At 48.5% G+C, this 26,096-nt stretch overlaps 2 protein-coding genes across 2 annotated transcripts in view; one reads left to right on the top strand and one right to left on the bottom strand.

Annotated features, from left to right (window-relative positions):
• Window positions 1-3,301: 3,301 nt before the first annotated feature.
• LOC146426414 (histone H2B-like) lies at window positions 3,302-4,526 on the bottom strand. Its single transcript, XM_085039930.1, has 3 exons — window positions 4,416-4,526; window positions 3,930-4,148; window positions 3,302-3,586 (listed from the first exon to the last, which is right to left on the bottom strand). Exons 2-3 carry the CDS (start codon window positions 4,101-4,103, stop codon window positions 3,386-3,388), a joined length of 375 nt encoding a protein of 124 aa, XP_084896056.1. The 5' UTR covers window positions 4,104-4,148; window positions 4,416-4,526; the 3' UTR covers window positions 3,302-3,385.
• Window positions 4,527-6,310: 1,784 nt separating this feature from the next.
• The window catches only part of MYO1D (myosin ID), a 157,031-nt gene continuing 137,245 nt past the window's right edge, over window positions 6,311-26,096 (top strand). Inside the window, exon 1 of the mRNA XM_085083545.1 lies at window positions 6,311-6,536. Coding sequence (XP_084939671.1) covers window positions 6,442-6,536 — 95 coding nt within the window. The 5' untranslated portion in view covers window positions 6,311-6,441. The remainder of the gene's footprint in view (window positions 6,537-26,096) is intronic.

Here is a 26,096-nt window from a genome sequence, read left to right as displayed (position 1 = left end):
CAATTTTAGTTCATCTCTGGCAGCACCCCAGAGAGAGGACACATGCTCATCCCTCCTCACACTTGGGACAAGAAGCAGCAGCTTTTAATGGGCTTTTCCCCCATTTTGCTGGAGCACAAAGCAGCTCCACTCCTTGTTTTCCAAAAGTATTTAGGATCATGTACTACAAAGTCTGCAGCAAGAGCTGTAAATCCCACAGCTGTGTCCTGCAGATGGGAGACTTGGGTTGGGTTCAGATCTGGGTTTTAGGAAGGCCAACACCAACGTGAGCACAGGCAACAGGAATAGCATAAGTCCACCCTTGAGGACAGCAAACTGTGAGTGGCCTGGTCCTTCTTCAGAGCTCCCAAAGAACAGAAGTCTTTGCTGCTGAATTCTGGATCCAGAGACTGATAAAAGCACCATGTTTATGTTTAACCCTTCCACTTCCTCAGCCTTTCTGGGCTTCTGTCTTCTAATTATCACCAACAGAGCTAAAAAAGATAATAGAAGACATTACCAAAAAGAAAAATCATCCTGAAAAGCCCTTTCAGGCCCAGCTGCTTGTTGGTTCATCCTCCTGCTTCTCCCAAAGTTGCCTTTCAGGGTGACAGAAGAAAGCAGTTTTTTGAAGGGTATCCCCATGGTGTGTACAGCCTCAACAGGCACTCCCCCTCTGCAATTCAATTATCACTTCCAAGCTTTTTAATCAAGGCTTTGCATCCAGATGTTTCCCATAGGTTGGAGGAAGAGGTTGAAATTGAGAACAGAGAGTGCAAGTGCAAAAGAAACAATAAATACAGACTTTTATGGGGGTCTGGCACAGGGACCTCTGCCCATCCATAAGGAATTCCTGCTGCCATGGGGTTAGTGGAGCACATTTCCCTCTTCCCCCAAAGTGCACTCAAGAAAGTCCTTTGAGAAGTCACTTGATTAATCTTGTGTTTCAGGTCCCTGTTTAGTAACATTGAGGTTGCAAAAGCCCTCTGAGATCATCCTGTCCAGCTGTTCCCCCAGCACTGCCGAGGCCACCACTGACCCATGTCCCCAAGTGCTACAATCACAAGGCTTTCAAATCCCTCCTGGGATGGGGATTCCAGCCCTGCTCTGGGAATGGGGTATTTTCAACAGAAGAACTCTCAATTCTGACCTCAGTAGGACTATAAGGACAAAATAAAGGGGAGAGGCAAGGGTTGTGTGGGGAAGGAAGGACAAGATAAACAGGAAAAAGACCAAATAAAGACACTGAACAATGGATCCCAGACAGCTGAGGATCCACTGAATCAGTGGTGAAGCTAAGATCAAGCAACAGAGAGGCCCTGGAAACACCACAGAATCCCAGCATGGTTTGGGTTGAAAGGGACCTTAAAGCCCATCCAGTGCCATCCCTGCCATGGGCAGGGACACCTTCCACTATCCCAGGCTGCTCCAAGCCCTGTCCAAGCTGGCCTTTGACACTTCTAGGGATGGGGCAGCCACAGCTGCTCTGGGCAGCCTGTGCCAGCCAACATTTTGTCTCTCTAGAGCCCAGGTGAGCTACAGGTTTTCAGGTGGGAAAAGCCTATTGATAACGCCAAATCTCCTGCCCTGGCCAGGAACCTCCCCTGGTGATCTCTCCCAGCATCTCCTCTCTCCAGCTGCTTCCCCCAAGAGCTGGTGATGACTCCAGGCCCAGTTTCTCCTCCAGGCAGTGATCTCCCACACAATTACTGCAGGGGTTAAGAAGTCAGACAGCCACACTGCACCAGAACAGCTCTGCATGTCTCCTCCCCAGCAGCAGCTGGGGCTCCAACGGCATAAATCAAGAGGAGAGAAGAACAAGGGCAACTGCTTCAGGCTGTCTGCAGTGCAAGAGGTACTGAGTGAACGCTCTTCTTGGTTTTCCTTGCTGTAATGCAAGAGAAACCCCTGACAGGATGATGAAGCTCCAAACCAGTTGTATCAGAGGGCATGGAACCCTTCCCTTCCCCTCCCCTCCCCTGAGATTTTGGGGTATATTGAACAGACCCTGGCCAGGAGAGCTGCAGGTAAAGGGAGCCTTGGCAGGGGCTGTGTTGGAGCCTGGGTGTGTCCTCAGGGTCAGCTGCAGCTCTGACTTCTACAAAGCCTAGGACTTTCCTGTAGGATTTGGCCCCAAATCCGTAGATATGAGCCAATCCTAATCAACTTAAGGAGTCAGGGCTGCCAGGACAGGGACCAGACTGAGCTGAAGCTTCTCAGCAGGGGTATGACAATGGGGCAGTGCAGACAGCTGAGACATCAAAACTCAGCCTTCCCCTGGGCCCCAGTCCTCAACCCTCAGGATTTGCTCTTTGAAAGCAACCATTAGCCTGATATTTAATAGGGAAATAGCCAAAGGACACTGGGAGGTGACAGTCCAAGCCCTGCACCAGTCTGGATACACCCAGGAGAGTAGAGAGAGCAAAGGTGCAGCTTGGGGACACAGCCAGAGCTCCCAACAGCTGTAGCCAGGAGCTGCTTCCCCCAGGGAATCCACTGTCCCTGTAAATGTGTCACTGTCCCAGATCTGCCACCACACAGTCCAAATCCCAGTGGTGCCCAGCAGGTGAGGCAGCCTCCAGGGTGGGCAGACCTGTCACCACCTCCCTCTGAACAGGCATTTCACAGCCTTCAGCTCATGCCAGCATTTCACAGTACAATCCCTGCAGAAGATTCCATCCTCTTTCCAGCCTCCTGCCCATGCTGAAGGGAAGACAAGCTCAGCAGCTGGAAAGGCTGCCCCAGGAACGGTGTCCCAGTGCTGCCAGGAGCTGCTGGCACTTCTCTGGGACTGAGAACCCTCCCTGGGAAGGCAGCTGGTACTGCCATGTACCTCAGCCATCCCCATGGCAGGGTTTGGAGCTGAAGGCAGGAAGCTGGAGAACCTGGAGACATCCCTGGGATTGGAATGTGCAGGGGCTTCATGAAGAGCCTGGAAATGAATCATTCAGTGCCACCACCTGGCACAGCATCACCAGGGAATGCTGCTGCATCCAAGGCTGGCTTTCTCCAGGGCTTGGAATAACACCTATCTTCCTTCTCTTGCTTTTCTTGGCCAAATAGGGTGCAAAGATGCACCCAGCTAGCCAACAGCCCCCCCAGAGCAGCCTGGGCTGGCAGAGCCAAGAGGCTTTCCTGGCCCATCAGGCCCTTTGGACCTCTGGGTATCACTTACCTGCTGGCAGGGCTGCCCTGTGAGTATTCCTTGAGACAAATGTGGGTGAGTATCCCCCTCCTGCACCCCTTCCTGGGGCACAGGGGTACCCAGCCCTGCACCTGCTGTTCTTGGTGCCTGCAGCACCAGCCCAGAGAAGATGCTCTGTTAAACAATGCCAAAAAATACTTTATTTACCAAAACCACATTAAAATGCTACAAAGATTGTCCCATCCTGCCTAAGCTCGTGGCTCAGGATCCTGGAGGAGGCTTGCAGAGCTCTCGCAGCAGCACCAGCTTGGTGGCCAGCAGGACTTCACGGTGACCAAGGCGGCTCCTACTGTCACAGTGGGACAGCCGGGAGGCTTCCAGAGCCACGTCCCCGAGGAGCTGGGGACTGCCCAGCCAGGCCAGCATGGAAGGCACCAGGCAGGAGTCTCCAGTGGAGCACGTCTGTGGGGAGAGCAACAAAAAACATCAGCACAGCCATTGACAGGGCAGCACAGCTGGCACTGCCCAGCCCCAGCCACCACAGCTGCTGTTTGGGATCACAGAATCCTTCAGGTTGAAAAAGCCCATGAAGATCGAGTCTAACCATTCCCCCAGCGCTGCCAAGCCCACCATTATCCCACATCTCCAAATGCCATGTGCACACATCTTTCAAAGTCCTCCAGGGACGGTGACAGCAGTGCCCTGGGCAGCCCCATTCAGGTAACACACAGCATCCAGCCTGGGATAGCCAAATGAGCAGGTAAAGCTCAGGAAGCAGGAAACTCCCAACCCAGCTGGGACATACCTGGTTTAGGAGCTTGTAGAGGTGGGCAGAATAAGCCACTTTCTTCTTCTGTCTGTGGAGACGGAGGCAGCGAAGGCTCTGCCAGGCACATCCATCTGCTGCCTTCAGCCTCGGGGGCTCAGGGAGGGCAGAGGGGCCTGAGGGGCCATGCAGGGCAGGAGGTCCTGACTCCATCACTGCTGCCCGTGCTGGGTGACACTTGCTGTGACTCCAATACCTCTGCCAAGGGAGAGCCAAGCAGGGGCTAAATATGCTGCTGCCCTCAGCCCCCACTGCTACTTCACCTTCACTGCTACTTCACCGCTACTTCTTCCCAGGGATTCCCAGGGATGATTAGCATCATGCAAATTAGGCACTAACAATAGCACCAAAGCCATTCAGCACACTGCATGAACAAGACCAGAAGATGCCCCCTACACCAAGCTAAACACACCAGAAAAGAAAAACACAAATAGGGCATTTTCGGGGCTTTTCTTCCCAGCTCACCTCTGAGAGCTCCTCCAGCCTCGTCCTCCTCCAGGAGCAGTGAGAGAGTTGGGATCTGCAGCCCTATAACCAGCGGGGATCATTGCTTTCAGCTGGGAGGGGAGGAGACCCACACAGCTGCAGGGATGGGGATGGAGACAAGGATGGAGACAAGGACAGGGGTGGCCACACTACACTCAAACCAGCCATTCTTGCCCAAAATGCTTTTAGATAAGGCTGCATCGGCTCCCAGTTACTCCCAGCCTCTTTACTCTAATTAGTATCATTAAGGTAATTAGCCCATGGTGCTGGATCTGGGAGGCTTTTTGTGTTGTTTATTCTATATTAATTTGAGGGGATTCCGGGATTTCAGTGAGCACCAGAGTGAGAAGGGTCCCGGGGGGTACCCAGGGGTGTTGGGGGCAGGATCTGACCCTGCCTGGGGGGTCCTGGGTGCAGGATCTGCTTTCTCCCCCCTGTCCTGGTGGGGGTCTCTGGGTGCAGAACCCTGTTCTGTGGTGTTGGGGTACAGCAAAAGGGGGTCAGTGTGTTCTGGATGTGGCCCCATCCTCAGGGGGATGAGTTTTTTTGGTGGGGGGGGTCCCTGGAGTAAAGCCCCCTCGCCCCCCCAGCCCCGCAGGGTGTTTGTGGAGAGTCCCTGGGGTGCAGCATCTTTTCCTGCAGGATATGGGGTGGGGTTGGGTGTCCCTACAGGACACTGCAGAGAGGGATGGGCGATCCTGGGGTGCAGGACCTGTCTGGGGGGGAGGGGGGAGGAGGTGTCCTCCTGGTGCAGCATCCAGCCCTGCTCTGGGATGAAGGTTCCACAGGGTGCAGGATGTGGCCCAGTAGCACATCCCAATGCAGGGTCCACCCCTGCTGTCTCTCCAGAGGCAGAATGTGACTCCTTAGTACCCTGTGCTGGGTGGGTGAAGGGGTGCACTCCCCTGGGTGCACGATACACCCCAGGAAGGAAGACTCCCCTCTGAATCCCCTCATCCAACCTGAGCAGCCTGCAGCCTCCCATCCTGGGGGCCTCCCTGTGTGCAGAGCAATGTAATTAGCTGAACGTGGCTGGTTCTGGGGTACCCCGGTGTTGCAGGAGGGCTCCTTGTGTGGTTTATTCTGCATTAATTTGGGGGGTTTCTAGGGTTTCAGTAAATGCCAGAGTGAACAGGGTCTGGGGGGCACCCAGAGGGGTGGTAGCAGGACCTGACCCTGCCTGGCGGGGTCATGAGGTGGAGTTCCCCTGGGTGCATGATCTGCTTTCTCCCACCTGTCCTGGCGGGGGGTAGAATGCACCCTATATTTGGGGTGCGAGGGGAGCTCCTCTGGGAGCAGGACACACCCCAGGAAGCACAACCCCTCCTCCCAGCACACATCCCCGAACCCCCCCATCCCTTTTCCCCGGTATCCCCCCATCCCTTTTCCCCGGTATCCCCCCATCCCTTTTCCCCGGGATCTCCCATCCCATTTTTCCCGAGGATCTCTCCATCCCTTTTTCCATGGGACCCCTCCATCCCGTTTTTCCCCGGTATCCCCCGATCCAGTTCTTCTCGGTATCCCCCCATCCCGTTTTTCCCCAGTATCCCCCCATCCCGTTTCCCCAATATCCCCCATCCCGTACTTCCCGGGATCTCCCCATCCCTTTTCCCCGGTATCCCCCATCCCGTACTTCCCGGGATCTCCCCATCCCTTTTCCCCGGTATCCCCCATCCCGTATTTCCCGTCCCCATCCCTTTCCCGGTATCCCCATCCGTTTCCGGGATCCCCAGCCGTGCCCGATCCCCGCCTGCAGCGCGCGGCTCCGGCCGCCAGGGGGCACTCCCAGCCCGGCCCGGCCCGGGGGCGCTGCGGCCGCCAGGGGGCGCTGCCCGGAGCCGCCTCACGGTCCCAGCCCCGCCCCGCCGCAGGTGACCCCCCCCCCCCCCCCGCCCGGGGAGCGGCGGGAGCGATCCCGATCCCGATCCCGGTCCTGTCCCGGTCCTGATCCCGGTCCCGCTCCTGTCCCGGCCCCATCCCGGTCCCGGCCGTCCCAGTGGCCGCCATGGCGGAGCAGGAGAGTTTGGAGTTCGGCAAAGCCGACTTCGTGCTGATGGACGCCGTCACCATGCCCGAGTTCATGGCGAACCTCCGGCTGCGGTGAGTGAGGGGCGGGCGGCGCGGCCACCCTGCCCCGGGGCTCGGCGGGTCTTCCCCTCACACTCAGCCCGGTTGGGATGGGGGGTGAGGGAGCCGAAACCCTCCCTGAGCCTCCCCCGCCTGCTGCCCTTCCCTGACTGGGCAAACCCGCACAAAAGTGTGGATTTTTCTATGAAATGGGAGAGGCGGGTGAGGATGAGGCTGCTCAGGGTGCACCAAGCCCTGGGGGCTGCAGGGGCTCTCAGTCCACTCTCTGGAAAGTCTCCCTCACCTCCGGACTCACCTGCCTCAGTGCCCACCTCCCTCATGAGATCGTGGAATGGTTGAGGGGGAAAGGGACCTTAAGGACTTTACTTTTAAACAGTATGTTGTTAATCTAACCCCATATCACAGAAACACAGGATGGTTTGGGTTGGAAAGGGACCTTAAAGCCCCTCCAGTTCTATCTCTGCCGTAGAGACAGGGACACCTTCCACTATCCCAGGCTGCTTCAAGCCTCATCCAACCTGGCCTTGGACACTTCCAGGGATCCAAGGGCAGCCACAGCTTCTCTCTGTGACCTGTCCTACTCCCCTCTCCCAGGTTTCTTGCCTAAGCTGGCATTCTGCAAAGTTGCTTTGGAAAAAAAAGGAGCAATAAAAGTCACCAAGTCCAAGGTTGCTCCATCCCAGGGGGGCATTGCAGCTGCTGGCTGGTGTGGACTTGCTGTGTTAACATTTTGTGATCTTTATGGTTTTATTTCCCTTGTAGATGTGGTGGGTGCTGGGGAGATCCGTGTTTTCCTGCCTGTTCCTTCCCAAGCACAACTAAATCCTGGGCAGCACTGATAGAGGATGGCCGGGGGACCCTAAGTCTACGGCTGCTTTTCACTTTCCATTATAAAACATTCATGGGAGCTCCTCCTTGTGCAAGGATTTGATAATTGCCAAGGGGAAGCCTTTGGGATAAAAATGTGACTTGTTGGCTGTGTCCCACTCCCGTTCTGCTCGGGCTTTCCTGTCTGTTCCTCTCCTGCCACTTAAGTTCTGGAGAGGGTTGGAATCAGTCCCCTGTCAAGCCCCTGGGGTTGTTGGATGCACCTGAGAGTAGCTCTGGCAATAGATGGGAGGTGGGCTAAGTTCCTTCGGCAGGCTTAAAACTATTGAGGAAGGAGAAAATTAAGCTTTTTCAGATAATTGTGATGCCTCCTCTGGATTAAATCTGTAGTTTTCAAGATCTGTCTGCTTCAGCCACTGAGTGCTCGGGATTTTTTTGTGCTACACAGCTACAGCCAGGGTGTACCTGTGTCCTGAGGTGCTGCAGGGTCAGGGCTCAGATCCTGTGGGGTGTAATAACCAGCATGCTTTATACTTTCTTTCTTTGTTTTATATTTTGGATTTCTGTTTGGGCAGAGAGGGCATTTGTGTTTGAATATAAGAAAATCATAATGAGAACAGCTGAACTTTGAACATGATATCAAATTTAAATGAATTTTTAGTGCCTCCAGAAGTTTACATTTGTTTCTCATTTGTACACTCCATGACATTGTATTAGAAAGGGCTTGCATGCAGTATCTTTGTAATTAGCGGGAAACTTGTGTGTCACCATTTGTTCTTGGGGTTTTATTCTTTGGTTAATGTGTACTAGAAATATAAATGAAGTATTGGAAATGGATTGACAGATAGCTTAAAAATCCACGTAACGTGTTGGCTGCCTTTAGGATTCAATTGAGAGGTGCCTTGCAGGGATAGACTTTGCTAACTTTGCATGAAAGGATGAGAAGAACGAGCCAGCAGTCCTGGATCCTTACAATACATGTGTCACTTTGTTTATGTTTTTCTCTGTTCTGTTGCTGATGGTGCCCGAGGGTGTTGTCAGGACATCCCTGCTGTGTCTGACACACCTTGGAGGCCCCGTTTACCTGCAGTGCTGTGGTCACTGGCACTCAAACCTACCCAAACCCAAGCTTATCCTCTGACAACGATTCAGACTTAGGTTCTTCTCACCTGGCCTTCAACTTTGCCTGAGCTTTGAGGTTATGTGGTGTCTGTGCTGTGGGAAGAACAAGCTTTTGTTAAAAGCTAATTGATACTGTTAATTTTTCTAACCTTCGTCCTGTCATCCCCTGCCTTCAGGCCTGTCCGTGCTGGGACGTTTGGGAAAGCTGATGTGAATTTACCCAAAATATGGCTTTTCAGTGAAGTTGCTGAGCTCTGCTGAGTATTGGGTGCTGAGTGGTGGCCCTGAGCTGCCAACCTGGCCCTGCTGCTGGTGTTTTACAGCACTCAGGCAACACTTGCTGCTCACATTTTACTGCTTTGGAGAGAGCAATTAACTCTTGGTGCTGACACGTAGGAAACTGTCAGACCCAACTCCCGACCTGCTCAAGGGCCGGTTATGTCCCTAGTGGAGATGGCAGAGTCCCCTTTGTGCTGGTCATGTGCTGAGCAGAGGGAAGGAGTTGCTGCTTCTCTGTCATTGAGTCCCCGTGGCGGGTTTGTTCAGTATACACTTGGATGGGCTCCACCCTATTCCATAAATCCAGCTTTCTGCCAGAGCTATTTTTGTTCGGGGTCACTGGCTGACCCAAGACGGGCTGTGCTGGATTTAGTTCCCAAGTGAGCCCAGATGTGGGTGGAATTGAAATCATACCAGTTTCGGTGCATGCAAGGATATCTCCCCAAGGATGTCTCTAGTGGGAAAGAGAGATTTGGTGAAGCTGCACTTTTCATTAGTGTAGTATTTGAATTTAGTGATGTTGACATGGGCTGGAGGAGTTTTCCTGGGTAGGTGGGTGGATGCAATGTGAATTTACTACCTCATCTCCCAGCCCCTGTGCTCATGCCCAGTTCTTGGTAGGTCTGAGTGGTGATTCAGCAGGGATATCACCGTGTCAGTACTTTCTCATGGCTGTGTCTTACAGCTACTCAATGAACTGTTTCACTGGACACTAAGCATTCACAGTGAGTTACGCTTTATTGTAAATAAAAGTCATCCTGTCCTTGAATTCCTTAGTCTTGAGCACGCTTCATCCCAGTGTCTGGTTGTGATTCTTAGTCATCAGAATAATTAAAAAAAAAAAAAAAAGAAAAGCAGGACTATGGGAACAGTCTGTGTCGATTCAGTAGCTTTGTTTCTTTATAGAAACCTCCAAAACTGTAACAGACAGTTGTTCCTGGAACGCTCATAAATCAGAATTATTAAAACAGCCGTATTTGAGTGGTTTGTGTGTTAGCAGTTGCCCATCAGTCCTTCAGTGAGTGCCTGCTCATCTCTGCACTGCTGCAGCAGTAACTGGCAATTCCGATCCCACGACATCAGATTAATTGAAAGACTCCTTAAAACAGGGAATCCTTTTGTGTCCAGCAGCTCTCAGGTCCTGCCACTGGCAGGCAGGTATTTATCTGTGCTCAAGTGTCACCTGCCTGTAAGCAAAGGGAGAATGCTCTGCTCTTGGTAAAACTCTTTATTTCACTCATTTTGATTCAACATGACCATGGCTATTCCAGGGCAGGTGGATTGAGATGGTGCTTGTGGAAAGGGAGTGTTGGTCTGGCCAGAGCTGCTCAATTTTTGCAGAAATTGTGGTGTAGATGAAACTGTTGAGTAAGAGAAGCAGGAAACTGCATCACCTCGTTTTCTTCATGCCACAGTGAAAATTTCAAGTGGTAAAAGTTACCATTTTTGATTTACTTCCTTTCAGGGCAGTTTGGGGTAGTCTGATGTGAGCTGTGTGCTCGTGGTGTTCATATTCCCACATCTGCTTCGTGAGCAGGTGCTACCTGACTCATCCTCTCCTGATTTCTAGTGAGTTGCTCATTTTTCATAAGCATTGTGCAATATCCCCCCTGGGAACACAATACGTGTGTGTCACCATTATTAAAGAATTCAAGGATGCATGAAAGGAAGACGGGCAGAGCACCTGGTGATGTGTAATGATTGTAAAATGAATTTAGGGTTGTTTTCCTCTTCTTTTAACTACTTCCAGCATGAAACCCTGGGGAAGGCTGTATTTGCTGCTCAGAGAGCTCCTGCCCATCCAAGTCTACCTGAGCCTGAGGTGCAAAGTGCTATGGGTTAATAGTCCTTGCAGTTATCTCTCTGTACATGTGGTGACTTCCGGCCTCTTAAAGCAGCATTTGATAAAAACATAGTTCTGTATTCAGATAAATACACACAAAAGTGGTTTTTCTACTGTTTTGCAAGTGTCTCACAAACCCCAGCATTTTCAGATTAAGGCAACAGTTCTAGATCTGTATTTATTGCAGGTACATTTGAAACATACATAATATTTGCTATGATTATTAATATTTTTGGCATCAAGAATCTACACTGCAAATCTGGTTCTCCTGAGAATGTGCAATAAGTGTTTGGTGCTGGGGGAAGTGTTTGTTCTGCAGGCAGGGCTGAGGCGTGGGCTGCAGTGCTAGAAAAAGGTTGGAGCAAACTGAAATGAGGAATTGGGCTTTAAATGCTGCAGAGGGATATCTCAGAGGGATTTTCTTGAGGCAGTTGTGTGGAGGTTGTACCTTTTGGGCCTCTCTCAAATAAAACAGGTTTTTTTCTGGATGATGTGGTGAGTTGAGGCCGTGCTTTAGAATCATAAAATCACAGGATAGTTTGGGTTGGAAGGGACCCTAAAGTTCATGCAGTTCCACCCTCATGTCCCTTCCACTGCAGCAGGTTGCTGTAAGCACCATCCAGCCTGGCCTTGGACACTTCCAGGGAAGAACTTGGAAGTTCTGAAAGACCAGGCTCCTGTTCTGCCATTTAGTGCCCCCTAGATCTGCAGATTGGGTTGTTTTTGTTTTCTAGGTCTGGAAAAGCAAGCACAAGTTCTGGGGTTGAGCAAACACTTTAATTTGTCCCCATCTTCAGGGAATTGGTGTCCCTATAATCCGTTAGGAACAATTCTTAGCAGGGATATGGGTCCCGTGTGATTCTTGCTCTTTACCACACCCTTTCTGCTCCTCCCTTGATGAAGCTCAGTTGCAGTTTTGGAGTGAAAGGTGCCATCTATTTCACATTGATCTTTTTACACTGACTTCCTTATCTTTTGCACACCATCTGAAACATTCCTATTTAGGGTTGAAGTTGTGAGAGAGGTTTGGCTTCCCATGAGGTAATAAACTGTATTTAATCCCAGCAGAGGAAATATTATGTGAATGCTTGCTTTCATTTGTGCTTTTGCTAATGAAATATTCATACTTCATAAACAAGCTTTTCATGCCTTTAAGCCATTTTAATTTCCTTTCTAAATAGTTTTGAATATTTGAATTGTTCATGTGGTGTTGGATTAAAGAGCTGCTGGGAAGAGGCTGTTTTCTCCCTGGAGAGGGGCACCTGCCTCTGGGTGCTGCAGGACAGCTCTTGTGCTGCTCAGTTGAGTCTCATCAGCCCTTCTTGGCTTCCTCAGAGTTGCTCAGCCTGCAGAGAGCTGTCTCGTGTCACAGTTTGGAATGAATGGAATGAAAATTCCCCTTAGTCCATCAAAATGTGACTTATGAGCTTGGCCAGGGGCCAGCCTGATGTTCAGAGATGGAAAAGGCCATCGATCTCACTTAACAAGCAAATCCCAACTGGACAAGTAGCAAAAGGAGAATCCAGGCCAGCTTCCTGACTCCACAGGGACTGTTCAGCCCATGGACACCAGTAGCTGCTGCAGGTGTGCTCTGGGATTCCTGATTGGAATTCCCATGAACCAGGCTTGGAATGAGATGGTGTCTGGCCTAGAGTTTGTTTTGCCTCCATGTGTGCTGAGTTTATCTGGTTTCACTGGACCTTCCCTAGCACATCTGCCCTCCCTGCCTGATGAAAGCCTCCTTAGAAGGAAGTTTTACAGGACTCTTTTTATAGCAGCTGGGTGGGGGAGTGTTTAATAATTTTAGCACCTGGGTGTTGAATAATATATGAGGTCAGATTTATGAATGAGATCAGTCTTTCAGGGTGCCTTGCACTTCTAAACTCTGAGGCTGCTGATCCTGCAGGTCCTCCCAGCTGCCTCTGGTCCTTGTCACAGAGCACATGTAACAGCATTTAATTATAGGTAGGTAGCAGCAAGCTGGGGAGGAACATCCATGGCACATGGCATCAGGTGTGAGACAAAACCATGACAGGATCAGTTCTGTAACCAGAACTACTGGGGATTAGCTCAACAGGAAATGCTCTTTCTTGCATTTTTAAAAGTGTTTTTCCTGTGCTGTTGACAGAAAGTATATCTACAAAAAGTTAGCTGGTAATTTAGGAATTCCTCAGCAGCCTTTTGGCTTTCATCCTCACTCTGCAATTATTTCATAGATTCTGATGAAGTGATGTGATCCTGAAGTTCCTCAGAGTTGCAATGCGTCTGTTTGGGATGCTGTCAAGTAGAATCCTGTTCTGCTTTTTGACTACCATGTGTTTGAGGTGGCTTGTGTAACCTGCATCATCTTAACTGAAGTAATTTACCATCACCTGCTGAGTTTCACCAGCTAAAGGTTGACTCTAAGATCTGCTAAACTCTTACAGTAAATATTAGCTAACACTTCCAATGAGTCTCGTGGCCTCCTTTAGTCAAGAGTCCTTTGCATTGACTTCTGTTCAAAAGTCTGCCTCTTCAGGTGGCTTTACTGACCTAACACTCACCAAGCCCTTGCATTTCTTTGACTCTTTGCATTTCTTCTGGGCTGAGCAGGTTTTGACACCACCTGAACTTAGTGATATTTACTCAAATACCTGCAAAGATGCAGATCTGCTGAGGTATTTGGAGTTACATCATCTCTCTCTGCATCCCTGGGTCATGACTGCATCTTTGTATGGAATGAAGGGACTCTGACAAGGAGGAGAAGGAAACAAATGCCTGCACTCGGTTTTGCCTGTAAGTGTGAAATAAGGGAGCTGCGTGTCCCTCTGTGGCAAATGCTCCTTTCCAGTTCTCTGAAGCAGAAATACAACTTGTAAAGAAGATTTCTGTTCCTTTAAGGATTTTCTTGCTTAGATGTGATGAAATCTCAGCTCCCACTACTCCTGTCACTTGCTGATGTTTGTCTCTAGTAGACCAAGAGGAGAAGTAAGTTCATGGTAGTGCTTTCAGATGGTGAAAGAACAGTCTGGCTGTGAGGCTGTTCTGTCTTTGGGAGTGAAAAGAGGGCATTAGATAGACCTACCTTGTTTGAAAGTACCTTTTTTCTTCTTTAAATCTAAGCCATTAAGCTGTTCCTGAAATAATCCCTGGTTTTGGCTAGGAATGAGGTTTTTGTGGTCCCTGAGTTGGTTGTTCTCCATGGCAGCAACACCCGGAGTGCTACCTTTGGGTGGTGGTTTAGATGGACAACAGATACTGTCCTGTCAGGGCCCAGCTGAGGTAGGAAGAGGGGGATATCTTGGAAAGACCTTTTAAATAAAATAGTTGTTAATGACAAGCCAGGGGACCCAACCCTGTCATCACTGATGGTCTTGCAGTGCTCAGCCTGTCAGGCTCAGCAGCAGAACTGTGACTGGGGCATAACAAGCCTGCTCTTGCTCTAACTCTTGGTGATGGTGGTATTTTCCATTCTGCCTCCAACAATTTCTTTCAGTTTTTCTGTACAGACTTTAAGTTTTCTCCTTGAACAGTGCAGAATATTTGTGCTTCAGCTCTGTCCTGTTCCACTGAAGCATTTTGCAGCCCACATTTCCTGGCTGCTGGGATGCTGCTGACCTTCCCTTCTGGGCTTAGAAATTGGCAGTGATCTGCCCTGTGGCTGCCACTTGCGCAGTGTGACCTGCCAGTCTTGAGATGTGTGACACTTCAGAGAACAGTTTGTGTGTGACTATTGGGCTGGTCTGATCCAGAGCCTTATTTCCAGAAAAATGTACCACAGGGTGAAAATATGGCATTAAACTAGTTCTGTGTCCCTCATCTGCCACAGTGTCATTTCTCATCCTTGGATGTTTCTTGCTCTTCTCCGGGGTGTCAGGCATTGACTCTCACTGTCCCTCCAAGAAGTGTTGTCCCACCTGACCTTCCTTTCTCCTCTTGCTGACTTCCCAAATTTCGGTAACTGCAGTACCCTCCTGATCATACTTCGTGACTCCTCTCTCCTCTTTCAGTACCTTCTGTGTGCAGCTGGACACCTCTGCCCAGCTTTCTCCCTTGCTGTGGATGTGCCTGCAGCTCTCCCAGTGTTCTCTCTGATCTTGGGTTGATCTTTCCAGCCTTGCTCAGTCTGTCAGCCAGTAGTCCCTGGGGTTGGAGCAAGTGAGCTCCTCTCGACAGCAGTTCACTTGTTCTACCCGTGCTGTCAGACTTGGTCCCTTCTAGGCCTTGGCATCCCAAGTCAGGTGTTGTTATTCCCCTGTGGTGTGTCAGGCCCAGGTGGATCTCTTACCCAGATCCACCTTGCACTGATTTCTGTGCTCATTCCTTCTCTTGTGCCCCCTCTCCCACACAGCTTGTTCAGAGCTATCTACAGAGATTGCTTTTGCTCTCAGTTTTATCTGCTTCCCCCATCTTCTTGCCTCCCTCCTGTTCCACCTCAGAAACACAGCTTATCTCCTCCTAGTGTTTATCAGTTTCTCCTGCAGCACAGATCTGTACCATGTCCATCTGAGAACTTTCTAACCAGCATTCCTGTGCTTTTCCATCAGTTGCTCCTTTTGGCATGCAAGAAACACCATACAACTTTCAGCGAAGAGACTTCCTCCTTCTTCCAAGTGTAGTTTATGTAGCCCACACAAACTGTGCCATGCTAGGATGTTTGGAGTCCTGCAATCACTCATTATCGTGTTCATCTGCTCCAGTCGATTCCTGGCTCCACGCTGGATCCCAGCCCATTGCAGTTCATGTTCTCTTGGGTCTGGACAGAGCCTGCCCAGATGTTATCCTGCCTGAGGTTGTACAGGTAGAAAATTGTCTGATTAGAGTATCTTGATATGTTCCTCTTTAAGGTTGATGTAACTTAATTTGGGAAGCCTGAAGGCTCGTTACATCTTCCTGGGAAATGAAAACCAGAGATTGGTGGCAGGGCTCTGCAATATGTGGGGTATGAAGTGCTGCTGGGGCTGGATGTGCTGTTTGGAGTGCTGGGTTTTACTCTATCTTCAAACTCAATGTTTAGGTTGGTATTTTTGCCCTTGCCTCTGCATCTTTATTCATATCAAGCTGACTCAAGCTGTGTTTCATTGGAAGTTCTGACAGCCTTGGAATAAATCTCTTGGTTCTGGGGCCCTGACAAGAAGGTTTTCAGTCCCGTTCTGATGGAGAGCAGGTGTGCATGGCTACTCCTCAAATGAATTATGTTTTAAGGTGAAACTTTCAGAAGAGGTTCCCTTTCAATATCTGCCTCCCTTTACAGCATCAGTGCCTTCATCATTGCCCTGGGGTTTGTTTATGGGACAAACACCCAGTAGGGAAACGAAAGGGAACTTCAGTGGTTACTGCATGGTCTGACCCAGGGAGCGCAACAGCTGGGAAGGAATGAGAACCCATATTTTAACAGCTACTGGATAGCAGCAAAGGCTGTCTCACCATGAATAGCAAAGAAAAACAAACTGAAACAAAAAATCCCCTTTCTCGCTGTAGGAACAGCACGGCTTTCTTTGGGGAGAGCTCCTCCATGGCATTTGGAGGGGTGAAAACCACGGTGGCAGTGAAAGCTTTCACACCACAGCCATCAAGGGCACAATGAAGCTTTCATTCTGCACATCGCTGAGATGTTTACACTAAAACTTTTACTGTTGTTCAGATTACTAAACTGCAGCTAAATAGGTTATTTTGTTTACAAGAATGAATGATAAAGTAAATTTCACCTTCAAAAGAAAACTCCTATGGTTCTTTGAAGGCCTCCCCTCCCCTGCACTGTTTATAAAGCAACTGGATATGGAGTTTATAAACTTCCGAGGCTGCAAACTGTGCCTTGCACTCCTCCTCAATACCAGCTTCTTTGTATATTGTTGCTTCTTGATCCCGGGTGTAAGGACTGGGGAGGAAATGAAAACAGGCCCAAAGAGCTGTAAATACAATTTAGGCCCCCAGAAAAATCCCCAAACACCAGACCTGGAACACCGGAGTCTTGAAGTGAACTTGCTTAGAAAAATTGTTGCCCCTGCACCCTGCAGAGAATGTCCTCTCTTGTTTGCTTCTCAAACTCTCAGAAGGATACCGTGCTTCTTTTCCCTGTGCTTGCAGGGACAGAAGAACCCTCGTATTCTTTTAAAGCTGGATGTAAACACCTTCTTGGAACAGTAGCTGTTAAACTTTGTTGAAAAGTGCTTAGCAATGACAAAAAAATGTTATTTCCGAAAGGATCTCTGTAGCTCTGAGGGTTTTTTTTGCAAATGAAAGTCCAAATATACCACAAAAATGTCCCTGTAACCTCTTATAATTCAAAACATATTCCTTGCTTTTCAAAAGCACAGGCAAATTACCAGGGAGCCTTTCTAAAATAAGCCCGAGGTTGGATGTTTGACTTTGCGGACTGTGCTGCTTGATAATCAGCGTTTCCTTTTTTGAGTTTGCTTGTGTTGCAGTAAGAAAGGAACTTTGCTTTGTGTGGTTTCTGACCTGTTCCAGGTGAGGAGATCACCAACAACGCCTGTGCTGGAGCACTGGGATAGAAACAGGAGTATCCCTTTTCTTTATTTTGCTGATAAATGTAGCATTTGTGTCTCCAGCAAAACAAACAATGGAAATCTTGTCTTTGTTCTTGGGTTTTGGGCCGTGCTGCATCCTGGCTTTCAAGGATGCAGACATTCCTGAGCTAGACATCTCCAGTGTCTGGCAGCTGGTTCTCTGACTCCGTGTTAGTTACGGAACTTAAACCCCTTTGAGGAAACGCCAGGGAAAAACAGATCCATGTGAAGTGTAAAGCTTTTAAACCTGGTATGAAACCCTAAGAGCTGGACTTGGTAGGGAACTGAAGGAAAGCTGAACAATTTTGAAATTATTGGGAATATTTGGCTTCATTTTTCCAATCAGTTGATAGAAAACATGTTTTCCATTAAGGGCTTACATTTTTGGAGACTTCAAGGAGGGGGCTGCTTATTGTCAAAATGAGTCTTGTTTTTCACCAAACATCTTGGCTGCTTGGTTTGATTTTCAGCGCTGTCTCTGTGGGCAGTGGTGGGAAGCTGGTGCCCGGCTGGCACCTGGAGTGCTCAAATCATGGGTGCTGTGGGGTTTGGATGCTGAGTGCTCCTGCCCTGAGGAGCAGTGCCAGGCTCCAGCTGGCTGGCAGGAGTGGGAAAGCCGGGAAGGAGTGACTGGGGACACCCATCTCTGAAAAGATGCCACGTGTATCATCCCTTGCCATGCAGGAAACGAGCAGCAAAGAGAATCTCAAGCTTTCATATAGCTAAAGAATGGCTGATTGTTTCCATCCTGCTTTTCTGCTCCTTTCTGGATCTTGGATGCTCTCACGGAGAAGCTGAAGTGGCACCTGCTGCTTGCTGGGTGAACCATTGGAGCAGGAAGATCTTCACTGTTCCCAGGGCTGCTCAGAGAGGGTTTGGGGCTCTGCTCTCACACCACCGGCTGTGATTAACTTCAGGGCCAAGCCAGATGTGTTGCTACTGAATTTATGGAGAAAGCTTGTGTCAATCTTGGTCTTCTGCCAGGAGTTTTGTCCATGATTGATTGGTAACTGACTGCTCAGCTGCTTTGCTGAGAGGCTGTTTATTACATTTAGTGAGCAGATCCTGTGCAGAGGGACAGATCACTTGTTTCAGTGTACAAACAAAAATGTGTTGTGTTGCAAACTTTGTAGCTGAATCATGGAAACTGTGGAATTTGGTCATAATATTTCAAAATATTGAACTCCATCTGATACATTTTAACCTTCTGCCTTTCCTGTTGTGTCCTTGTACCTAGGAAAAAATAACAGAAGTCAAATACAGTAAGCTTGGTGAATTTTGAAGACATTCTCTAGCACCTTGACCAAATGAGAGGAATAATTTGCTAGGGTTGCATTTATAAATGTGCACTTAAACCTCAGTAAATCGCAGGAGGGACAGATGAGCAGATTCTTACAGAAAGACTGGCTTGGTCAGTGTCAGGTTTTTGTTCTACAGGGAATGTGGGAAGCTCAAACATTTAAGTAGTCAGGATCAGTATTGTGTTTTGGGTTTTTTTTGTCAAGACACTTTTGCTGCCTTTTTGAAGGCTCCTCTTTACCTGTAGCTGGTTATGTGACATAAATCTTGTGCTGGCAGTAATTGCCACTGCACTTCTCCATCCTTTGTGCAGTGCCAAAGGATGTTTCACCTCAAGTGCCAAATTCTCTCATATCTTGATGAGCAGGGTAAGCCCCATAACCAATCTGGGAAAGCTTTCAGAGGAAAACATCCCCACCCCCTGCCTTTCATATGTAGATGTACTGGCTTGCCTTGTTTAAGACAAACGAGCAGCCTCTGTTTATCCTAATGAGGTACTTGATGTGGAAGCTGATAGCACTAATGGCTAAATCCCAAATAATTTGCTGTGTAGGAAATTTGCCCAGTTGTGCCCACCCATCTGGTCATCCGTGGGTGTCACGTGGAGAGTGGGAGCCTTTGATTCATTCCCTGAGCAAAGGAGTGCAATGGATATTTTGCAACTAAAAGTTTCTGTCACTGAAGACAGTGATTTCTTTGTGTTTTGACCTGGGCTTTGATACTCTTTGTACCCTCCAGTGCTGTGAGTGCCAAATAGCTCCTTTTTTTCATCAGTGGGAGAAAGTAATATGAAAACACATCCTATCTCATATCAGCTACAAACCATCCATTTATCCACGAGGACAGGGGAGGAGCAGTGTGAGGGAGCAGCACTGACAAGCTCAAGCATTCCCTGGTTTTGTGTTCTGCTCTCTGTTGTTTAAGCCTTTGAGATATTCTGTGGTTGTTTCAAACTTCACAGTGATGAGAGCTAAAAACCTCTTAATAAGGGTGAGGATGGTTGTATTCTTTTTACTCTAGGAGGGTGTATTTTAGAAAAACCAATAGTTATCATGACACACATGGAATAAATCACAAGTGGTGAAATTTATTTCTCAGACTTGTTTTTCCCTACCTGCTCAGTGCTACTGCCACTGGCACCATATCCTTGGGTTGTCTGGGATGAACTTGTTCTGCCATGGAGTTTTCACACTAAGGATTTTGACTTTGAAATTGCATCTTTCACTGAGAGTGGAGAAGTGGTTTTCAGTCTCACAGAAATTAGAGAGCTCATGGAAGATCTCAATGGGAACCCTCTCTTCTGAGCTTTTTTGTCATAGAATGTTGAGGTGTTGGAAGGGACCTTAAAGATGATCTGGTCCCGTGATGCGCAGGGATACCTCCCACTATCCCAGGTTGCTCAAGGCCTCATCCAGCCTGGCCTTGAACACTTTCAGGGCTGGGGCATCCACAACCTCCATGGGCAACCTGTTCCAGTATCTCAGTAAAACATTTCTTCCTAACATCTAACCTAAATTTCCCCTCTTTCAATTTGTACCCATTCCCCCTTGTCTGGGCACTGCAGTTCCTGACAAAGAGTACCTCTCCAGCTTCCCTGTAGTCCCTTCAGATGCTGGAAGGTGCTGTGAAGTCTCCACACAACTTTCTCTTCTCCAGGCTGTTGTGTTAATGTTTCCTCCCAGCATGGTTCTCTTGATGTCAGTCTTAGAAGGCTGAAAGGCCCTTTTGGGAGCCACAGAAGCCTGATTGTCCTACCTGGTGCAAGTCATTGCTTTGCTCTTCCATCCTATAATTACGCACAGGATTAATCACTTTCTGGTGCTTCTGGATGCCACTGCAGTGTTTGTCATTCGTTTGCTTCAGGAGTTTCACATTTGCAGAGTGTAATTGGCCACTCTTCATGTGCCTTGGATTTTTCTTGTCAGATTTACCTTGAATTGCATCATAAAGAAGTTGAAATAGTGATAATAAACCACTTCCTATTAAGTGGATACCATCTCTTGTCTCGCTGTGACTTGCTTTCTTACCAAGCGTGTTGTGGGATTTGATGAAAACTCATTTGTTAGATCATACTTGGGAAGATACTGTAGGAGGTTTGTTCCTCTAATTCCAAATACAACCATCCTGTGATCTTAATCAACATTAGCTTTAAAATTGTCCAGCTGGAAATTAATTCCCTGGCAAATGTGGCCAACAACAGTGGCAATGTGAAGGTGTGGTTTTTTTGGTTATGGACTTAGTTCCTTCTTTTCTGTGTTCAGATGTGACTGTGATAGGGAAGCACTTTGGGGTTTCCTCCAAAGATGACTTTACGTTTGCCAGATCCACCTATAGCAAAAATAGGCCAGGTCCATTTTGTGTTTTATTTAGGCTACTGAATATTTTATCCAATAGTCAGTGAACTTTCCCTGGGAGCCTGTATGGGTTAGTTTGCTCTTCTTCCCCCATTTGGCCACCAAAGACCAAGAAAACCCCCACGTGAGGCTGGAGGGTGTCTCCATTCAGGGTTTTGCTGCTCCCTTGCCCTCCCGTCTGCCTCGATATTGTAACTGGGAGTGGAAATTGCCCAAGGTCACCTTAGAGAAAGCAACGCTGTTGTTGCTGCCAGTCCTCCACCTCTTGGCTGGTTTCTGTAGAGCTTGGACTCCTGCTCACAGCAGGCTGTGGGAGTCTTGGTGGCTAATTAGGGTTAATTTCCTAAATAGTTTTGCTCATTTCAGTGAGCAAAACCTCAGCTGCAGCAAGGGGCTGGTTGTGGGTGGTTAACTGGTGGGAATTGCACTTGCCAGGGGCCACGGAGCTGATGGGATGGGTCTGAGAGAACTGCGGGGAAACACTCTCAGTCTGGAATCCATGCTGTGTGGACACCCCCGAGAGCAAGAACTGCTCTGCTCAGGGACAGAAAGCAGTGCCCCAGTGCTAACTAACATTGCCATCTCCTCTGAGAGCAGCGTCTCCTGAAGCATCCAGAGGGGAGGGCAGAGTTCCCAATGCCTTTCCCAAAGCAAGATCTTCCCAGAGAAACTTCACTGGCAGCAGCAGCTGCAGTGGGGTCTGGGGTGGCAGCTCTCAAATACTGCTGCGATGAACTTGAACACACAACTGGAATAGAAGTTGAAAGGATTCTTTTCCATTCTCCAGCATTTTGTTGCTGACATCTTTGTCTGCTGGCCTCTGGTCCTTTCTAAACAGTTTATTTGGAGCCAGGAACAGTTGCTTTGCTGTGTTTGTATCACAGGTGTTTAAGGAATTCCTTTTGAAATTGATAAAAGGTTAAATAGAAGGCAGTTGTCTCCACTTGAGGATTCTTCGAGTGAAGTTAAACACTCAGATCTAAACAAAAGTGTGAGCTATGCATTTCCCATGGTGAAATTTTCCTGGTTTGGTGCTTCCTTTGCTCGTCCTCCCAATTTACAGAGTTACTTCCTAACATTTACAGATACTACTTCCTAAAAGGAGATCGTTATCAATGCTTTAGTGCCCCCTCAGGGCTGCAGCACCAGGATGACCTAACCGGGTTCATTCCTCCCAGTTTAAATTCCTTCTCTCGAAACAGGAATAACTCCCTGGATAGGGAAACGTTTGTAGCAGGATCGCACCTGCTCAGCGGTGCTGCGACTCCCCTGTTCCGCCGCTGGTGTCACGGGGAGGGCGGTGCTGTGCAGCCCTGCGATCGAGAGCCGCTCCGCCCTTGGACGCTCCGGGTGCTGCTGCCCTTCCTTCCCTGGCGCTGGCAGGGCCGGCTCGGTTGTGTAACGTCCTGCAGGAGAACCGGCTCCGGCAGAGCTCGGCCCGGGACACTGCTCTGCCGCAGTGATTAATCGGGGAAACATCCAACAACCTTAAATGGCAGCAAATTTATTTTGGCAGGTGGAGACTGAGAAAGTCCCTGCTGCCACGGAGGGAGTGTTGCTCTGAAGCGCTCAGATCACATTTTGTTTGCCCTGACACTTTCTCCTGTCTCCAGCTTTTACCACTGCGCTGAAATCTCCTTTTTACACGTCCTTGTATTGTCCTTCCCAGCCAGGTCAGAATGCAGTGTGATGTTTTTTCAGACCCTCACTGAACAGCAGAAGTGCCAGTGCTTCTTGCCTCAGAGAATGCAGTGCACGTACCTGTGGATAAGGGGTGAAGTGTCCCCCTGCAGTGACATGGTGACAACCACAGCTTTGTGCTCCAGTTCGTCTCTGGAAGCCATATGAACTGGCACTGCAGATAATCCCGGATGTCCTCTGGGAGCCTGGGCAGGATGAAGTCATGTACCAGCCTGCCAGACCAAATAGTTCAAATATTCTTGTTATAATCTTTCTGAAGGTGCATAAGTAACTGGGTTCATCTGAGAGAGTTCTTTAGGAGTGCCCTGGATTAAGATTGATTTTTAGATTTAGCGAGACAGTACCCACCTTTAAAAGATCCTTGATAATACAGTGATAAGGGAGAATTGATTACTCTGATAATTTAATAACACTCAATATGTGAATTATGCTTTATTCAACAGCTCCAAATTCTCAGCACTTTTGCTGCATATTTTGAATTGGAATTTTGTTTTGATGTGAGGAACAGTTTACTGGAATTTTTCGTTTTTAATTTCCTTGTTGGCCGACATAAGTTTTGTTGGTGCACCCATAAATTTCATGGAAGTTTGTTTATTTACTGAGGCCCTGTTCAGGGCAGAAAGTACATACCTAAACCTGAATTTTATATGCTCTAGAAAACTTTCAGCCTCTTTCTCAGATTGCAATGATCAGGTAGGACTAAAAATGGCTGTTTCTGTCATGTTATTGCCTGAGGTGTCTGTGGCCTGCACTGGCTGTGGTTATGGGGTGTTCTTAATTCTTAAATTTATTCTCTCTGTAATCAGCAAAAGTGGTACCATGTGTTGTTTGCTTCCAACCCTGTGCTAAAGCAAAGGCGATCAGCAGGCAGGGAGCTGCACACCACTGAAAGCCCCAAGTTGGTGTTTGCCTTTAAAAAACCCAATAGCACAGATTTGAGGCAGTCAATCAGTCTGCACACAGACGAGCTGTTAGTCTGGCAGGATGTAATTCCATTTTCCTGAGTTGTTTGATTTCCTTTTGGCCTGTCTGTGCTTCAGCTCGTCACTGCTCTTGTGCGGAATTGATGCCGACTCTAAGGTAGTTTTCTGAGTAATTCAAGCAGAGGATATTTGTGAAAAGATTGTGATTTGCTTTTATCTTTAGCAAATGCAGGCTATCAAGAGAACTTACAAATGCTAAGTTTCTAGGCCCATCTGCACATAATTTTCCAAGTCACATTTTATGGCTGCACATGGTGGCTGCAGCTCCTAGAGCAGAGAAGCAGCTGGCAGACACTGTTCCTTGTTTTTTAATAGGATATGAAGGCACAACACACATCTGACACAGCCCAGAGACTGCCATGGCTTAAGAGTTCATTCAGTTTACTTAAAATCTTAAGGCAAGTCTAATTTAAGGCATGTTGATTTCCTCAGAAAGGTTTTGTTAGTTTGGCTAGTGGCCATATTATGTAAGATATAATTATTTGGCCTCAAAGTAGTGATTTCAGCAAGGAAACAGTGTAAAGCTGGATGTGGGCTGTGTTGTGGGCACAGCACCATTGCAAGTGACACAGGTGAAGTGTGGCCCTAAGGGCTCTGGCTCCTTGGTGCCTGGATCCCATCCCCTCCAGCTGCCTGTGACTGTCCTCAATGCCAACAGGCAGGAAAGCCAGAAAATAACCAGGAAAACGTTCTGTGTTCTATGTTCTGAAGGGCTTTGTGGCTGCAGCTGGTAACTCCCGTGTGTCTTCTTCTCATGACCATGCTCCAAGAGGTGCCACAGCCAGGGCTGACTGCAGAGCAGTGGTGCAGCCCCTGGAGAATGTCTTGGGTGGCTCTGCCACCCTTTTTGGCTGGGTCCCACCAGAGCTGTGCTCAGAGAACCAAGAGCTCTAGTTCTGCTGGCACAGTAGCCACAGCTGAAGTGTTTTTAAATCTGTTTTCCTGATACTGAAAGTAATTGTTAGGAACCTCCTTAAATTCCCTTTAACCAGCTACTTCATTTTCCTTGGTTTTTTTTTCCCTTTGCCCTAGATGGAGTCAAGGCAGTCTGGAATAATGTGTGTGGAATTGACAGGCCATGTTCTGGTGCACACGGCTTTCCTTTGAGATGACCTTTAAGCCTTGTATTAGTTGCATTTCCATTTAGGGAATCCTTGAGCTATTGGATATTTTTGTGGGGGGGAAGGCTGAGATAGAATCAGAATTTTCAGTGTTTGTTTTCTGATAGTAAATTGCCTTCTTGCATGTCCTCCAAGAGTTCACACAGCCACTACTCCAAACTGCTCTCAGAGGTGGCAGCAGCAGCTCTTGGGCTGAGAAGCTGCATGGGACAGAGCAGGGACACCCCAAGCACAGTGACAGGGGACACAGGGCTGGTGCCCTGGTCATGTCCCTCTCAGCTGCAGCAGGGGACAAGAAGAAAGGTCTGGTGCTGAAAATGTTCCCTGAAGGATGCTGGAGATCCGGGGTTTCTCAAGATTTTGGACACATTTTAAGTTTAGAAGAAACTGTGCCTTAGTGCAGCACCAGGGAAGGCTCTGGAGGAGCCAGGTCCTTGTTGGGTCATTCTGTCCCTCTCCCTCAAACACTGAATTCTGGGACAGCAGAGCTTGGCAGGAGCTTGATTTTATCAGGAGCTTTGGCCTGTGCTAGTCAGTGTGTCTTCAAGTTTCACTTTGGTGTCTAATCCTATTTTGGAAACTCACTTCCTTTTCCTCCTTTTGGGCCATTTTATGATTTAGATGCACTGTTCACATGATGTTTCACTACTGTGTGGAACATAAACTGTGGTTTCCTCTGACTTCTCCAGCACTCACATCCATAGCACTGAACAGGGGCTCAGGTGCTGCTCTCCCTGCAGCTCCTCTCACCCAACCCCTCCAGCTCCACTGCACCTTCCTCCCTGGCTCCCCTGGCAGGAGCAGTCCTGGGGGATGCTCTGGCACAAAGATCCCTCTGTCCTAAGAACTAACAACAGTCCTGCATTCCAGTTCAATATCTCTGTGAACCTTTGAAGCTTCTCAGTCCTAAGACAAAGCAGGGAATGTTACCAACAGTGCAGGAATTAGCTTGTGTGAGTGTTTTTCCTGTCCAAAGCTTTTATGATAAACTCTGGGAGGTGGCATCAACTCTCATCTTGGGAAAGCTCACATTAGTATTACATGGTCAGAATACTTGTCATGTTTTTACTACTGATTTATCAGCTACTGAAGGAGTGAACCAAGTCAATGACTGCTGACACCACCTTAGACAAAGTGGCTGAGGGGTTAATTCTCCAAGTTGCATCCCTTTACTGGAGGTACTGGCCTGGCACAGACTTATTTTGCTGTGGAGGAAGGTGCAGGTCTTTCTGCTGGAGGGTTTTGTGGTCACAAGTCACTGAACCTGGTTCAGAGCTATTTTTATTATCTTCATTTCCTTCAGATCTATACAGGATGCTTGTGCTCTTGACATTTTCGTTTTTGTTGTGACTCTGCGAGTGCCAGCTGTGAGGGAGGCACTGCTGGAATTGCAGCTCTGCCTGGGAGTGCCAGCACCTTGTGTCCTGCTGTCGTGTCAGACCTGTCTGTGTGAAACAGGCCCTTGTTTGAATGCCTCCCTGAATGATCTGTCAATAGCTGAAATAATACCTTGATCCCAGAAATGCCTCTTGC

This window comes from Lichenostomus cassidix, chromosome 27 (assembly GCF_008360975.1).
Source record: "Lichenostomus cassidix isolate B80296 chromosome 27, HeHo_3.0, whole genome shotgun sequence".
Classification (NCBI taxonomy): Eukaryota; Metazoa; Chordata; class Aves; order Passeriformes; family Meliphagidae; genus Lichenostomus; species Lichenostomus cassidix.
Note: the sequence above shows the minus strand (reverse complement) of the source record. Positions and strands in the feature narration are given on the sequence as shown.